Source organism: Amaranthus tricolor, chromosome 13 (assembly GCF_026212465.1).
Source record: "Amaranthus tricolor cultivar Red isolate AtriRed21 chromosome 13, ASM2621246v1, whole genome shotgun sequence".
NCBI classification, from domain to species: Eukaryota; Viridiplantae; Streptophyta; class Magnoliopsida; order Caryophyllales; family Amaranthaceae; genus Amaranthus; species Amaranthus tricolor.
In genome coordinates, this window is record NC_080059.1 from 16,522,552 (window position 1) to 16,541,647 (window position 19,096).

The 19,096-nt window shown below is 36.7% G+C and overlaps 1 protein-coding gene across 1 annotated transcript; it reads left to right on the plus strand.

Moving 5' to 3' along the window:
- The first annotated feature begins 17,885 nt into the window (after positions 1 to 17,885).
- On the plus strand, positions 17,886 to 18,599 carry LOC130798870 (uncharacterized). Its single transcript, XM_057661968.1, has one exon. The coding sequence runs from the start codon at positions 17,886 to 17,888 to the stop codon at positions 18,597 to 18,599; it is 714 nt and encodes a 237-aa protein (XP_057517951.1).
- Positions 18,600 to 19,096: the final 497 nt, after the last annotated feature.

The window sequence follows — 19,096 nt, forward strand, 5'->3', positions numbered from 1 at the left end:
TGAGGAAGAAGATGCTGATTCTTGAACTTAATCAACACAATTAGGAAAGAGACCTATCAAACAAGAGGGTGATACTTAAACACCATCAAATAAATCTATATTCAAGGAAAACCGACGGGAAAGAATACTCGACAAGTTGGATCGTTTTCCTTGATGACTTTAGCTCGAAGTGGAGTTGTTTTGTAATAGACATAGGCCCGAGACATATAGAAACCCTGAGGTCGGCAAGTTCTCCCTTCTCCTTTTTAGCCCAGGCACCATGAAGGATGGTATTCACTTGCTCCGGTAAGCTAACAATCTCCGCTTTGAGTTTCTCTGATTCCCAAAGAGAGTCTTGAAATATATAGCATATTAAAGCATTTGCTCCACATCCTCTATTCACTTCCTTATAATCTCTATTCGCTTTCATCTCTCATCTTCACCCATCTTATTCTTTTCCTTTCCCTCTTCTTCTACAACTCCTTCATCCTTATTCTCAAATTCATCATCATACTTCTTGTCTTCTCTCCCTTATCCTCTACTTGATGCCCATGTCCCTAGGAAGGTCTTTCACCCAAATCATTCCCACGAGTCACATCAGGATTGGAGTAAGAAGTTCTTGATCTATGGAAGATTTCCTTACATGTGTGATGGTTGGGGTTTAAATTAGGGGTTTGTGGTGATGGAGGTTGAGGGGATAGGTTAGGTTGGGAATAAGATGGGAATAGTAATGGTAGAGGAGGGTTGGCAATTTGAGCAAGTTGGGACTCAAACGAGTTTTGTTGTTCTTGAAGTTGTTGCATTTGGTAGATGAGGGTTTTATTTATTTCAGTTAGGCTTTGAATTTGTTGGGCAAGAGAGCTCACTTGCAAGGAGAGGTAGTCATTATTTGGAGCAGGTTTCGTGTGTAGGTGGAAAGGGAAGGTTAGGGCTATTTAGACTTTGGCATACTTCCATTTCTCCTTAGAACACTCTTATTCACTTAATTTCCATAAGGGACATGATTGCTCGAATGGTAGCCTTGGTTAGGGGTGAAAGTTCGATCAGCGATTTAGACTTTTACCAAAACCAAATCAAACCATATTTTATTCGTTTTGCATATTCTCAGACCAAATCCAAACTAAATTTATTTCTAGGCCAAAACCGCAATTTACTTTCATAAATCGAATCCAAACCGCTAATTGAACTTTTCATGACCGACTTTTTGGTTTGACGCCGAATTGCATTTTGAACATAATTAAAATAATTTAAACTATAACAAGTTGTACATAATTTAGAAAAAAAAACAAGTAAATCAATAAACCCTAACAAAAATAAAAAATTGAAAATCTAAATCTATCTTAAACGAAAATCAATACACCCTAAAAGTAAATTAGTAAACCCTACAACTAAATCGAAAAAGTTAATAGATTAAACTTAATAAAAATTAAACTTATAAAAATAGAAATCAATAAACACTAACGAAAATTAAGGGTGAAGAGTAAACCAAACTTATAATAAGCTTAACAAAAATCTGTAAAGCAAACTTACAGAAAAAAAAAACGAAATCAATACAAATCGAAAAACTAAGCTTGAGGCTCGAAGAGTACAAAGAATGAAAACTCAAGGGTGAAGATGAAGATATTGCAAGAAGAATGGGTTAGGGTTAGGGTTAGGGTTAGCAGAGATTGGAGGACAACAATGAGAATGAAATGGGGGGTGACTTGTTGTTGTTACAATTTTAAGCGTTTTTGCCCTGTTTTTACGGAATTAAATAAAATGAATAAAGCTTAAACGTAGAGCGAAATAATGAAAGAGACAACAAGATTTTTACGTGTAAACCTTCTAGGGCTAATTAGAAGTTAAAACCACGACCCCACGGGATTTCTAACTTCTCCACTATGTTTAAGGCAACTTGTTACAATTAGATTAAACACCTTGCTTCACTCGAAGCGCATCAATTCTCTTTCCTATTGCTTCACTCAAAGCAACTAACTTAGCTTCAATAAAAGCTAAACTCTTCACTAGCTTCAGTAAAAGCTATCTAATTCCCTCTTAGACTCACCCAAGTCTAATTACAAATATCACTAAAAAACACTTACAAAAAGGAATAAAAATTCTCTAAAATAAAATCAATAAGTTGCACAAGAATATATTATAAAATTAATTGGCATTTTTAAAACAAAATTTTCTTGTAAAAATTCCAAAAATAATCGCATGAATGAAAGAGCTCATACATTGGATGTACTTAGGAATAGCCGAATTAGATTACTACTTATAGAACCAAATTCCCTAATAAAATTGGAAGAAACCAACAACTATTCCCTTATCCCAAATAATAAGGAGAATAATGTGGATCTTAAAATCCAAGTCATCGTACGGTTAATATCTAAAAATAGGTATTAATCTTGATAAATTCAAGCCCACGGTTATCTCAATAATAACCGTTGTTCCCATATACTAATAATAGCTACTGTTCCCTTTAGCAGCAGTTCCCATATACTAAAATTAGCTGCAGTTCCCTTTTTCCAATAATAACTACGGGTACTTTAAGCTAAATATAGATACGGTTAAGGTTTGCTAATAATAGGGACGATTGCTATTTACTAATATTAGGGATGGTTACCTATTCACTAAATTTAGGATCGATTATTCTAATAATAGCTAAGACTTCCTTATCATCAGCTGTTGTTCCTATATTTAGTAAATTCAATTATTCACCAAATATAACACCTAAAACAAAGGCTTATTAAAAACGTAAATAAATTTGGAAGCTAAGACACCAAGGTGCCGAGAGGGCGGGCTACCAAAGAAGAAGTAGATCGGCTCCTAAAAGCCGAATTCATAAGAGAGTGCAAGTACTCGGACTGATTAGCTAATATGGTCCTTGTAAAGAAGCCGTCCGGGAAGTGTAGGATGTGTGTAGACTTCACTGATCTGAACAAAGCTTGCCCAAAGGATGACTATCCGCTGCCAAAAATTGATAAGTTAGTCGACTCCACTGGTTGGGACTTTACGTCCTTCAATAGTAATACCGCAAGTGCACGGCGTAGCGTAGTACGTCGACAAGTACGGGTCGAATCCACAAGGAGTGGGGGTTAAGTTAATAGTTTCTCAATCGATTAGTGTGTTCGAAAACGTATAATTTGATGTTTGGAGATAGAAAAAACAAGCAATTAAAAGTATTTAATAAAAGTAAATCATAAAAGTAAATAAGGATACAATGAACTATAAGCAAGGATAAAATGATCAATAAGCTAAGAGGCATAATCTAGGCTTTCTCACCAAAGTAGTGTTTACTAAACATTAACCTAAGGTCATGGATATTTTGTTATGGGGAAGAACGTATAATAAGTACTAATGTTCTCTTTCGAGCAACAAAAGCTTGCTAAACATACTCAACTACCTATTCTCATGGAGCTAAGCATAATTTAAGACATGAAGCATACATTCAAGATTTCTAATCTAAGCATCTACCTATTCTCATGGAGGTGTCTTAACTTTTAAGCATAGATTATCGTTAAAAATCGACTCTCGCCCTCAATTCAACGACACTACAACATGATAGCAAAATCCATCTTAAACCATAAACAACACAACCAAGCCAAAAGTAAAGAAAGCAATTCAATCAACATACATGGTGATGATGCCTAGCCTAAGCCAAAAAAAACGACTCACTCATACTCATATTGAATTTGGAGATTGCAAACAAGCCAAGAATCATAAATGATCGAATTAAGTTAGAGTATCGTAAAGAGATGAGTACAATATAAGTTGAAGAACTACAAGCATGAATATATGAAACTAAAGGCAAACAATCAAAGATAACTAAGTGACATGAATTGAAATCAATATAAGCAAAGATAGAAGTTACTCTTTTAAGTTCAATGTAAGGATGAACAAGATGAATTGATGATTCAATGTAATACCTTCCAAAAGCTTCAATAATAATACATCAATGGTTCAAGAATTCAAAGTTGCAAAATATTACAATAAAGGATGAAGTTAAAATTGTATTTTGAAAGTGAAAATACTTATTTGATTTGAAAGGGAAATTATGTTAACACTAATTCTTAATTGAAATGAAAGCAAAGCTATGAAGAATACATAGAAATTACTCAAAACGAAAGGTAAAAAGTGAGATGAAAGCTCCCTCTTCCTCTTCTCTCTTTATAGGCTTCAAAAACAAGTAGGGGGGGGGGGGGGGGGGGGGGGGGGGGGGGGGGGGGGTTGGTTTCAAGATTTCTTCACCACCCATAGGTTGTAAGAGGGGGGGTGCCACCCTTAATGGATAGGGTAGGGTGGCTAGCAGTCTTAGCAGCAGCAATTCGAAGCAACAAAATGTAATTGGACCTCGAATGATACATAAAAAGATCGCAAAAGCTGTTGCTGCCCATTTTGCTCGACCCGAGCGGGTGCCGCTCGACCAGTCGAGCAACCATCAGGTCCAACATCGGAAACTTCAAAAATTAGACAGAATGTGAAATTTGGCTCCGCTCGACCCGAGCCATCTTGCTCGACCAGTCGAACGGATGTCCTGTACTCTTGAATTGAATCCTGCTAATGATCAGAAGCTCTGGAATTTTGAATACCCTTCGCTCGACCCGAGCCTACTTGCTTGACCGGTCGAGAGAACTTCAGAGATGTAATACTTAGCTTCTGACTCGAGCAATGCTCCTGGGCTGCTCGACCTAACTTAGGTCGAGCCCATTCTGGTCAAGTGGAGGCTTCTTTTTGGCTTGTTCTTATGGCTTGGCTCATGACGTTTCACTTCTTTGAGCTCTCAGTGTTTAGGTGAGCAATGTATGCAAACAAAGGGGCTAGTTTGTGCTCAGTATTGATGATTAGATACTGAGATGAAATAAAAACACCAAAGCAACAAAACAAGCGTAAAATCCAATAAACCAATGTAATAACATGTAATTTCCTCATGCTAAACAAGCAACTTATAGGGGTAAAAATAAAGATAAAATGTATCTAACATCCATCGCTGGTCATGCCTTATTGAGTTTCATGGACGCTAATGCTGGATATCACCAAATTCCACTAGCCATGGAAGATAGACCACATACCGCCTTTATCACTCCCACGGGAGTATACTGCTACATGGTGATGCCTTTCGACCTAAAGAATGGGGGGCAACTTACCAACGAATGGTCAAAAAGATATCCAAAGACCAGATTGGGTGAAACCTAGAGGTTTATGTTGATGACATGATAGCCAAAAGCAAAAGGGTCGAGGACCATATCGAACACCTTCGCGAGACATTTGACACACTCCGCACCAACAGAATACTCCTCAATCCTGAGAAATGCGTCTTTAGGGTCAGTGGCGGTAAGTGCCTCGGCTTCATTGTTGATGAAAGAGGAATAGAAGCCAAGGCCACAAAAGTTGTCGCACACACAGACTCGTAGCTGATAGAGGGGCAAGTGAACGGTAATTACGAAGCAAAGGAAGACAGCATGAAAATGTACCTTGCAAAGGTAAAGAAAGCAACGGCAAAATTCCACTCAGTAATCCTCCTTCACATACCCAGAACCGAGAACGCGCAGGCCGATTGTAACGGTCCGGTTTAAGTGACTCGAAAATCCATATGAAAATAAAAATTCCGGTTCACTCTTAGGACTCTAGAGAAGACTTTTTCTCAAGGATCATCAACGTTCCGTTGATAAAGAAATATAGCTAAAACAGAAAACAATACCAGCGTGAAAGAAAATAAGTCAACGGAAGCTCTTACGTACAACTCGAGAGCCTAAGGGCCTCTAGATAAACTAATTGAAATAAGTGGAAGCGAAAAGAAATCTACACTATTTCCTGTTACATAACAGAGTTTCTTTCTACTCATAATCCAATACAAAAAGGTAAAAGCATAGTCTTGATGTTTACGGTATCTAAGTCGAGACCTCACTCCAGACCCCACCTGCAATCAACCTACTAGTTGTCGTATGACAACACACAGTAGGTTCCAAAGAAACAAACCAATACACGTCAGAGACTTCATACAAATATCAATAAGGTTGAATACAAGCAATATGTTTATCCTAGCATGCATAGGCTCTAATACATTCAATATTAGTTAATACCAACGTGTAACGTTGCCCGTCCTGTTCGGGTCGTTCAAGTATAAATCATTCATTATTAGATAATTCCAACTTGTAACGTTGCCCGTCCTATTCGGGTCGTTCAAGTATAAATCCAAATCTTTTGGAGGAATACACTTGGGAGAGCTAATCCCAAGGCAACCACCGACCTAAGACGTTGCCCGTCCTGTTCGGGTCGTCAAAGGCTAAAGTATGCATACCCCCATGGTGACCGCAATGATCCAAAACTGCCATGGGAACAATAAGTATAATAATCCAAACTAATTCGTTAACCCCATTGGGTAACACAATATAACCAAACGTCAACCCCTTTGGGTGAGAAACACATAAATTCTCAATTTCCAATTAATTTCTTTCAAATTATTTGAAGTGTCTAATCCTTATGTGATTACCATGTCTCGATTAGAAATGAAACAACACTACTTGCACAACCACATAAACAGTATGGTCTAAGTGTGTACCTTTAAGTGCTGCAACCAAACGATATTTAACCATGATAGAAATTTCGCCGTCTTATGAATCGAGGTCCTAAATATCACACACGCACAAAATAATCACGTATTAGAACGTGTTTACACATTTAATCCACTCCATACTACTAAAACATCACTAGGATTTGATAATTTTAAATGTTTTCATCAAATTCCTAATAGTTCCAAATTGTAAACTTAAACCAAAAACTTAAATGATCGATTTGGAGAGTTTTGAAAATTCAAATGAAAAATCCGATTTCGCCGTTGCGTTCGGAACGCGTAAATTACCTTGGGTACCAAATTTCATAATTTCTAACATCCAATTACTATTTTAATTATTTTAAGCGTTTAACGAGTTTTTAACGCATCGGTACAATAAACAACAACGAAACACGACTAACAATTCCGGGTCGGCACCATCACCGAGGCAGAAACTGCTGCTGCCCGGAATATATATATATATATATATATATATATATATATATATATATATATATATATATATATATATATATATATATATATATATATATATATATATATATAAAAATATATATATATATATATATATATATATACATATATATATATATATATATATATATATATATATATATATATATATATATATATATATATATATATATACATATATACATACATATATATATATATATATATATATATATATATATATATATATATATATATATATATATATATACATATATACATACATATATATATATATATATATACATACATATATATATATATATACATATATATATATATATATATATATATATATATATATATATATATATATATATATATATATACATATATACATACATATATATATATATATATATATATATATATATATATATATATATATACATATATATATATATATATATATATATATATATATATATACATACATATATATATATATACATATATATATATATATATATATATATATATATATATATATATATATATATATTATTATTATTATTATTATTATTATCATTATTATTATTTTATATATACATTATTAACCCTTTAAATCTCATGACCAAAATAACTCTAGCAAGGTCACATTCACAAAATCCTTCAAGAGACTTACAATTTCATAAATTATGATAACTAAATTAAATACTTAATTCTCTTAACAAATTAAAATTTTGTAGAGAATTACAAACCAATTCGCCCTTTTAAACCAACACATATTTATATATATAAACACAATCCTTCAAACAAATTAAATTTTGCTAAAGAATTTATAATGTCTTGGATAACTACATTACTTGGTCTATACCATTTAAATTTCATCTAACAAATTGAAATTTTGTTAGACAAAAGTAAAGCATCAGAAATTTATTTAAATATCAATATAACTTTGAATTCTTAATTCTTATAACAAATTTAGATTTTATTAAAGAATTTTTATCAAGAAATTCTTTTCTTAATCCTTTTAACAAATTAAAGTTTATTAAAGGATTATTAGAGAAAATTTTCATATATAAAAGAAAAATACTCAATCCTCCTATAAGTCATAGGATATCATCATACCTAAAATATAATTCATTTTAAAAATCTTGTATATAAAATCTATAATTAACAATTCAATTAAACTTACCCTTTGATCAAAAGATAGGATGGAACAACAAGAATTTTTTTTTCTTTTGAATGAGCCGAAACCCAAAGAGCAAAAAGGGAGAAAAACTTTCTGAATTTTTTTGTGTTTTACTTGAAGTTTAAAATGGTGATGGAATCAAAGGGGCTTAGGGATTAATAGACACTTAAGTCCATGATCATAATTGTGCCATAATACACAATTATGAGAGAAGTTACAAGACTCCTCCCATGCTCCACAACCGGCCACCCCCTGACATTCCCCTAATTTTTTTTAATTAATTAATTAATTAAGTAATTATTATATTATTGTTAAAACAGAAAACAAATGTCACGCGATAATCATCGTACGCGATAAAACTCGTTATCGTTAAAATTTAACTCACTCTATTTCTTGTAATTATCTATGTAAAATAATATAATTTAATAATACATATTTATTTTATTCTATTATATTATCTTCTTAAACCCGATAAAAATTACGGGGTGTTACACCGATGCCCTATCAAGATTGGAAAGTTCAGTCATAAGTAACGAACCAAGGAATGTAGTTGGGGAAGTTTTACCATGTCCGAGTATCAACGCCTTTGTAGAAGGAGTGAATCGGACTTATTCATGAATGGATCCATACATTGTACTCTTAAGAGAAGGACAGCTACAAGAGGATCTTGAGTTAGGGCCGATGATCGAAAAAAGGCAAAATACTTTGAATGGTATAACAGGGCGCAATACAAAAAGTCTTACACCTATCCCCTCCTCAAATGCGTAACACCAACTGAAGGAAACTACATCCTACAGGAGATACATGAGGCAGCATGCGGTACTCATCACGGGATTCAGAATCTGATTGGAAAGGTTTTGAGAAATGGATACTATTGGCCTAGCATCAAGGCCGATGCCGAAAACTTTGTTAAGACTTGTGAAAAATGTCAGTTCTATGGAGAGGTGCCTCGCCGGTCCACCAACTACCTCTCTCCAATTCAGGTTGTTCTACCCTTTGACAGGTGGGTGATTGACCTCTTAGGTCCCTTCCCTCCAGCAAGTGGGCAGCAGAGATTTGTCTTGGTTGCCATAGACTATTTCACAAAGTATGTTGAAGCTGAAGCCCTCAACACTATCACATACAAGAAATTATGCCAATTTATTTGGAGAAACATCATCACTCGGTACGACGTCTTGCAAGTCAAAATTTCTAATAATGGTCGCCAATTCAACAGCGCTGCAACTAGAGAATATTGCAGTTGATTCAACATACAAACTGGATTTTTTATCTGTAGCCCGTCCCTAGAAAAATGGGCAGGTAAAGTCCGAAAGCAAAACAATACTTAACGACATCAAGAAAAAGCTGGAAGGAAGCCGTAGTGATATGGTAAAAGAGTTACCCGACGTGTTGTGGGCTAGTCGGACAACAGTCAAGGAAGCCACTTGTAATACACCATTACTGGTATTCGGTACTAAAGCAGTTCTCCCAAACGAAGTCGGCATCCCATCTACAAGGGTAACATACTATGATTAATACAACAATGACTAAGATAAGCCGATAAACCTCGACTTACTGCCGGAGACAAGGGGTAACGCTTTTCTCAAAGCCCTTGCGCAAAAACAAAGAATGACGAGGCAGTTTAACCTTGAAGGAAAAATTCTGCTTAGAAAAGTTAAAGCAACAGGTAAAATCGTGGTGAAAGGAAAACTTGGAAGAACATAGGACGAACCTTTCAAGATCACCCGAGTAATTAGACTTGGAACATACGAGCTGGAACAAAACGGTAAAGTCCTACCAAGATCCTGGAACTCGGACCACCTGAAGAAGTTCTATTTTTGATTTAGTCATTGTTGAACCGCAAAACAAAGGGGGCCATCCTTAGAAGATAATTTTTAGTGTTTGTAATTTTCAGTGTTCATTTGCTTTGTTTTCATGTTCAGACGCTTAAGTCGAACACCTAGTAGGAGTAAGACATTTTGTATCCGGCTCCTCCAAGTAGTACTCTGAGGACCAGTTAAATCTGACTCCCTAGAATAGTTGTTCGGCAATGCTAGTTTGACATTGCAATTTTCAAATTCAAGTTACATTGGCAAGCACGAAAAAGTAAGTGAAAAAAAAGAAAGTATATCGACAAAAGAAGTATAGAAAAAGTGGCATAGAAAAAGTGACATGAATTAAAAAGATTCAAAGTTTTTACAAATACAGGCCGAAGCTAGGAAATAGTAAAGAAAAGTGTATAAGAGGACCGGAGTCCACAAATCAATAAGAAAAAATCATAATCATCTTCATCATCGTCATCTTCACCCTCAGCATCATCATTAGCAGTAGCATCACTCCTCCTCGGCAAACAGCTCTTCTACGGTGAAGAGGGGATCGTTCTCCTCATTCCCAGGAGTCGACGCCTGACCGCTCCCAGATTGTGCCGGTGAGCCGAAGCTGTACGAGAAGTGGGGAGCACGGGGACGGCCACTAGGGGATACGATTGGGGAGTCAATGGCCTTGAGGGGATAGAGATATCCTATTGAGAAAAATCGATATCCCTATACCTAGCCTCAATTTCTTCCGGCGGCACCTTCTTCAGGTTGCCTTATCAGCCTCGTCTTCCTCTTTAGGCCCATTGTCTTCAATTTCTTTAAGTTCTCCCGTAGCCTGACGAGTAGCCCTGTCGTACTTGACGTGTGCTGCGCCGAATAAAGTCTCCTAATCTAGGGTCGTCTGCAGCTTCTCGTGGGCATATTCAAACATTAGTTCTTTGACGCGCATACCCTGACTGACAGTGTTGGCCCCCAGACGAGCGACGAAGCGCTTACCCTCACCGGTCTCCATCCACTCTTTGGCGATTTTTGAGAAAGAGCTGCTTCTCCCGAACAAGAAGCACCTCCTTCAAGAATCGGCACCTCTTTTTCATGCGATCCAGCGAGTGACGGAGGCCCTTGTTTTCTCGGGTCAGGTTCATGACTTGATCATTTTTGGTGATCAATTTGGCGTTAAGCTCATTCATCCTCTTCTTGGCAGCTTTATAGTTTGCTTTCATCGTCTCTTACCAGAGTGTCGTGGTAATTTTATATTGCATACGAATATTTACCTAACAGAAGAAAAGTAGAAGTGAGAATTGTAACAATAACTGAATAACATTGCCCAATTGGCTAAAAATTTACCTCGGCTTGGAGGGCAAGCAACTCGTTCACCCTCGTCTTGGCGGGGACTGATGCTAGTTGGGTCAGGTCCTTCTCCCCGACAAGTTGACCCATTGCCCTTCTCCAGCGCACCCTGAGCTCCTTTGGTGAGAGGTCCGAGAATGCCTGGTCCAAGCAAAAGACCACCCTCGTGTTACGGCGAGTAATCTCATACTCGGACTCTTCAACCGGAGAATTCTGCCCCTTCTCCTTCGACCCACCAGCGGCCTTCCCTTTGCCTTTGTCTCCCTTTGGCGGGAGTGTCTTCTCTCGTTTCGGGGGCTGGGTCGAAGGAGAGTCGGTCCTGTTCAGAGTCGCCCCACTTGAAGTGGGCTGGGTAGACTCTTCGGGCAGCTTCTTGTTCTTCCCATCCTGATAACAAAAAAGTGTTGGCAAAAGAAGATCAAACAGATCGGACTCCATAGTTAATTCCCAATTACCTTTAGGGGAGGAGGAAAAGAAGATTTGTCCGATTGTGACTTCCTCTTGCGAGACTCAGCCATCATCTGGGTGAAGTTAAGAGAATTCATGATTTCAGGATACTTTCTCTACAACTCCTCAAAGGCTATCACTGCAAAAGAAGAAAATCAAGTGAGTAGCCGAATACAAGAAAAATAAATGATAGGGACTCCAACTCGCCCTAATGATATTTCAGACTAAGGTCTAAAGCAAACAAAAATAGATCATTCTAAAGGTGGTCTAGGTTCACCACAAAATTTCTTTGAACCAAAACTTGCTTAAAGCCCTCTATATCTACTTGCTTAGTAGCATGGATCGGAAATTCGACTGCTCATCGTGACTTGTCTTGACGGGCCATGGATCGGCTCTGTACAAAAAGACAAAGTCATTCCTGAAGCGCTTCATGCTATCTCTCAATCATTCAACTATCGAAAATCCCCGCCTATGTTGGAAGGTTACCTAACCTAGGCCTTGAGACGCTGTACATCTTCTAAGTCTAAATATATAACTAAATGTCGTTAGAGTCAGCTTTATACCTATTGCTATACAAATCATGATAAAAGATATTATATAACCCCAACCATTGGGGTACAACTCGGACACTGTTATATTGTAGGAGTTGAGAACCTCTATGGCAAAGGGGTGGAGGGGAAACCTCAAGCTCGTCTCCATGGCATCCTTGTATATACCGATGCACCTATCGGGCACATGCTTGATGCTATCCTTCTTTCCCGGCTTCACTAGTGAATATTCATCCGGCAGGGCTCAGCATTCCCTAATCAAGAATAACTCCTTGTCCAGGGTCGTGCTCCAAGAGGGCCGAATAAAGTAGTTCAAGGGACCCGAGCCGGGACAATACTTCGGCCCATGGTAGTGAGGGTTCTGACCCAAGTCTACTGACTTTTCCGTTGAAGTAGGCACTATTTTAATAGTAGCTCTTGGATACAGCCTGTAAGAGGAGGGGACGACCGTTATACCCTCTAAACTACTAGGATCAATCTCATAATGTTCGGGAGCAAAAGTAACAATGGGTTCCCAGGGAAGAGGGTGTAAAACTTCCAGATAACATACGGGAGAATCTATACATGACTTATTTATGTTGTTCTCAGTGGCATATTTATATACGGCCAAAAAATCGGTAAGTACATCAAGATCATCAAAATTATATCGGGGAAAAGAATAATCGGCCATTATTTTTATATAAAGCCTATGAATGACAAATGTACCTAAAAGATTGAAGTTTGAAAAGAAAGAAAAACTTGAGGATTGGGAGAATTCTTAGATTTTCTTAGAAAGTGCTTTAAAAAACAAGGATGATGAAATGAGGGAAATGAGCTCAAGTTCCATATTTATAAAGAAAAAGAGGGCGAACAGTTAATGGACACAATCTCCAACGTTGAAGCTATCAACGAGTTATTCGACCCCTTCCTTGGATGGACTCCAATGGGGTCAAAACTATGTTTCAAACTAGGGGCTTACCCTGGGGCTTATTAGCCCCTCACCTTAAATGATTCGGACTCCCCAGGAGAGGGGGAGTCTGCCATAATCGGCAGGTGCCTCATCTTATTCGGCCCCTTCCTTGGATGGACTCCAATGGGGTCCAAACTATGTTTCAAACTTGGGGCTTATTAACCCAAGTGTTTCCAACCGTGGGGCTTATTAGCCCCTCACCTTAAATGATTCGGACTCCCCAGGAGAGGGGGAGTCCTCCATATTCGACATCCCTGCCATATTCGGCAGGTGCCTCATCCTATTCGACCTCTTCATTGCATGGACTCCAATGGGATTCGAACTATGTTTCAAGCTTGGGGCTTATTAACTTTAGTGTTTCCAACCGTGGGGCTTATTAGCCACTCGCCTTAAATGATTCGAACTCCCCAGGAGAGAGGGAGTCCTCCTTATTCGGCATCCTTGCCATATTCGGCAGGTGCCTACTTATTCGGCCCCCATCCTTGGATGTACTCTTATAAAGTCCGAACTATATTTCAAACTTGAGGCTTATTAGCCCAAGTGTTTCCAACCGTGGGGCTTATTAGCCCCTCACCTTAAATGATTTGAACTTCCTAAGAGAGGGGGAATCCTCCTTTTTCGGCACCCCTGCCATATTCAGCAGGTGCCTCATCTTATTCGGCCCCTTTCTTGGATGGACTCCAATGGGGTCCGAACTATGTTTTAAATTTAGGGCTTATTAGCCTAAGTGTTTCCAACCTTGGGGCTTATTAGCCCCTCACCTTAAATGATTCAAATTCCCGAAGAGAGGGGGAGTCCTCCTTATTTGGTACCCCTGCCATATTCGGCAAGTGCCTCATCTTGTTCTGCCTTGGATGGATTACAACAGGGTTCGAACTATGTTTCAAACTTGGGGCTTATTAGCCCTAGTATTTTCAACCTTGGGGCTCATTAGCCCCTTGTCTTAAATGATTCAGACTCCCCATAAGAGGGAGTGTCCCCTCTTATTCGGCTGGTATCAACCTCTAGTGTCGGAAAGGGGTACCAACACAACGTGAAGATGTAGAATGCTGATTACTGAATAAAGCAGAACGTAGGAGGGGACGCACAAATGAAAAGAAAATGAAGTACTCTAATACTAATGATTGTCTATTCGGCCCCCTAATATGTAAGTCGGACGCCCAGGGCATGGGAAGGTCCATATTATTCGGCCAAAAACAGTTTGGCCACTAGCATTTCTTGATCTGGAGATTGAGTTAGACTTGTCTCAAGAGATCTAAGAGTTTCAGTATTCGGCACCTTCCGAAGAGGTCAAGGTATAAGTCGACCCTTGAAGTCCAAGGGCCTAGTGCCTTCCAGAATTCAGCCACGTTATAGCGAATCCGGAGAGATACTATCTTTTCCGCTCGATATTTTCTCTCGCACAAAGCCCGCCAACAGTTATGTTTGACGCCCTCTGTGCGTGGGGCTAATATTATTGGGTCAATTATCCCCCAATTTGATGGGCCAAGTCAAAGGGTACAAAGGACCTGAAAATTAATCAAAGCCTCCAGAGAGCCCACTTCAAGGGGTGAAATTACGAAAGTGCCCCTTGAGGAGTAAACCAAGATCATTTATTGCCCTATAAATACCCACAATTATTACTATTTAGGATACGTTTTTCCTCTCTCTTTAACCTCTCTCAACTACTTGCATTCATTCACTCGTTTCATATTTCTGGCCACTAACTTGAGCGTCGAAGGGGTTTTTCAGAAAATCGCCACCGGACAAGTAACGCTGTTCGTTTTGCAGGTCAGCAACCGAACCCGATTCAAGTGATTCGAAGCCTTCCACAGCAGGATCCACTCTCACAAACAACCCCTTCCTTCTCGAATTAAGTTGACTGGATTACTTAGCTGAAACAAACAAACTACTGAAAAATTGAAATTAGAATAAAAATAGAAAATTAAGAAATTAACAGATCCATGAGATGAGATAAAAAAAACCCTAAAACAACAAAAATCTAAGGAAAAACAAAAATGATAGAGATTTACCTTTTCCTTTCAATGGTGAGGTGATGAATGAGAATAATGGCAAATAATTTTATCTTAATACCGGTTACTTACTTAGAACAAGAATGAGAGGGATAAGGGGTGAGAGAATATGCTTTAGGGTTTTACGGGAATGGGAATCGGATTTGGAAGGGATTAAAAGAAGGGATTTGGGTTGGGCTAAAACATTAAACACTAGAAATTTGAATTTGAGTTTTTTCCGGTCCACAAGCTAAGGTTGGCAATAAAAATTATTTGTCGCCACTTTGGCGACAAAACTGACTAAAAAAGGCTTTGTCATCAACGAAAGATTGAAAAAAATAAGATAAATAAACAATTTAATTCCGAATATAAGATTCGGGAAAACTTATGTCCCAGAATAAGCTTCCGTACATCCAAGCCTAGTCTCGGGTAAGTCGCTGTTAGTAACAGCGAATGAGGAGAAAAAAAACAAAAAATTAAAAGGCCCTAAGTCGCTGTTAGTAACAGCGACTTAAGGAGTTGACCAGTCAACCCCTTAAGTCGCTGTTACTAACAGCGACTTATAAAATATATATATATATATATATATATATATATATATATATATATATTTTAAATTTTAATAGTACTGAACTTGAAGTAGCTGTATTTTTTTGTTTTTGGAGCAGCTTGTTTTTTAACATTCAAACAATTATTTAATAGCAGATGAACTAACTATATAAACTTGTTATTGTTTGATTAATCTTCCGATGTGGGATTGTTTTCTGGAACACATCAAAATAAATGAAACCAAAAATTAGCTCATGAATAGAGCACCGATGTGGGACTAAGTTATTGAAGAGGAAGACATCCACCATTGAAGAAGACCACTATTTGTTCTCCCTCACGCTTAATCTAGTCTCCCTTTCACTGATTAATTCCTACCAGTATAGGTTGCAATAGATGCACTTTCCATGGAGGCGTACACTTCACCTAGATTGGGGTCATTATCATAGAAAATGGTAGGATCAGAAGGATAGCCACTTTCTGAAGCAAAAATCCCTCCATTCAAACCATGCATCAATCTCATGGAATTAGAGTTCTGAGCAAGAAGTGTGTCAGCCATCATTGATAGTCTTGTCTGATCAATGGCATAGCAGTAACTTACATAAAACCATACTACACTTCACCTAGATGTCTTCTTCAATGGAGAACAAATAGTGGTCTTCTTCAATGGTGGATGTCTTCCTCTTCAATAACTTAGTCCCACATCGGTGCTCTATTCGTGAGCTAATTTTTGGTTTCATTTATTTTGATGTGTTCCAGAAAATAATCCCACATCGAAAGATTAATCAAACAATAACAAGTTTATATAGTTAGTTCATCTGCTAATAAATAATTGTTTGAAGGTTAAAAAACAAGTTGCTCCAAAAATAAAAAAATACAGCTACTTCAAGTTTAGTACTATTAAAATTTTTTTTAAAAAAAAAAAAATTATTATTATTATTATTATTTTTTTTATAAGTCGCTGTTAGTAACAGCGACTTAAGGGGTTGACTGGTCAACTCCTTAAGTCGCTGTTACTAACAGCGACTTAGGGCCTTTTAATTTTTTTTTTCTCCTCATTCGCTGTTACTAACAGCGACTTACCCGAGGCTAGGCTTGGATGTACGGAAGTTTATTTTGGGACATAAGTTTTCCCGAATCTTATATTCGGAATTAAATTGTTTATTTATCTTATTTTTTTCAATCTTTCGTCATCAACTGGAGATATACATTTTATCAATAATATGGAACGGATGTAAAAGGAGAAGCAATAGTGAAGCACCATTCTAGTTGACCAAAGTTCATTTGCCAAATGTAATACAAAAAGACACACATTTAGTGATATGTAAAACTACTTCATATGAAATACATTGCACATGTAACAAACTGACAATACATAAGGTCTCATTATCTACCATTTTTATACATGCACATAGATATCCATGAATCATGCTGTAAGAGTATTACTTTAAGCTTGCATTGTCCCATTTTTATGATAACATGTACTTTAATTATAATATATATACCAAGTATATCTTAACCACCTCCAAGCTCAATGTAACCATAAAATTATATTTACTAAAACTAAAATAGAACCTTCCTCAAGACATATTTTCTACCCATCTAAACAAACTGTATCCAGCCTAGATTTGTACATCTTCCGTACATCATCAAATTGGGAAACTTCATGCTCATTTTCCGTACATCTTTATTATAAAAGGAAACTTCATGCTTATTTCCTCTATAGATATAATTAGGTCTTATATAAGAGCACTTCCATCTAAGATAAACTTCCTAATCCTCAACCTTTCATTTAACCTTATATTACACTTATCGTCTCATAATCATCACTCACACTCGCTTTTTAATTTTTTTTGCATTTTTTATTTTAAGTCATTCAATTGACTTAGCTAGATTTTTGAACTCAAATATATAAATAGATTCTTTTTCATCTCATCTGCTTATTTATTTCTCTTTTTAATTATATTTTATATTTGTCAGATTTTCTCACTATTAATTCAAAACTAATAACTTTTCTCCATTTTAAGAAAAAAAAAAGAAAAAACTTATCTCCATTTAGACAAGATATAATTAATTACATCATGTCATCACCACTCCCTAACTTCACAGATCTTAGTGATCTTCACAAATGTGCAAACAATTTGCTACACTCCCCACATATACAACAAGCCCTCCACCACCACCATCACGAAACGATGTCATCAATTCGAGACATCTCGGAAGCATCATTGAAGATGTTGGACATGTGTGGAGCAACTAGAGAATCACATTCATTGATCAAACAACACCTCAAAGACGTACAACACTCCCTACGTCGGGCCCACATCGAGGGGTTTGATTTTGAGGCCCGTATATCGGCCCATGAGATAAACGATAAGAAGGTTAAGAAGAAGGTGGTGCAATGCCTTAGAGCTACGAAAGTAATGAAGAGTAAATATTTTACGTCCGACCTTTCACTTGTAGATCCAAGTCTAATAGTAGTTGTGCATGTTTTAAGGGAACTAAGAGGAGCAACTATATCTATTTTGGAGTCTTTATTATCTATTGTTATATTACCATATAGTATTAGAAATGTTGCTCATAGAATCACCCAAAGTTCTTCATTTGCATCGAAATTAAGGCGAATAAATTGCCAAAAGTTGTTGGAAAGATGCGATACATTGGATGTTGAAGTGGAAAATAAGAGATTAGAAGAAGTATCAAGTTCCATGGAAGATCTTGAGGTGGAGTTAGAGTCTATTATTAGACGTTTGATGAGAACTAGAGTTTTACTACTTAATTTGCTTACTAATTAAGCTGGATGCCATTCTGATAGCCTCCATTATTTCCTTCCCTAATCGACAAAAAAAAAAAATAAATAAATAAAAATATAGCAATCTAGCAACTTCTTAGTGTATTACATGGGATTCTAAATCCACGTAGAACTATTTATTGATATATATTACATATGTATTTGCTAACACTTGAGAATCCAAGATTTTAACTATGGTGATACCAAGGTTGATTATTTTGTACTAGTAATAAGTTTTTTTTGCTAGCCTCTTATTTTATGTTTTATAACTAATATGTTACAATTAACAATAACTTAACTAGTTATCTAAAAACATCCTTACACATCTAAATCTTTTCCAAAAAAAATAATTATATACTCGTTTTGTTCCTTAAATTTCTCAATAAATATTCATAATAATTAAGAAAAACAAAATTTTTGAGATGGTGGATGTATTTGTTTATTGAATAACAAATTTGATGTATAAAACATTGTGACTATAATGATTAAAAAATATTAAAA

Excerpts from the sequence above, each read along its gene's own strand:
- LOC130798870 (XM_057661968.1), top strand. The coding sequence starts at position 17,886 with ATGTCATCACCACTCCCTAACTTCACAGATCTTAGTGATCTTCACAAA.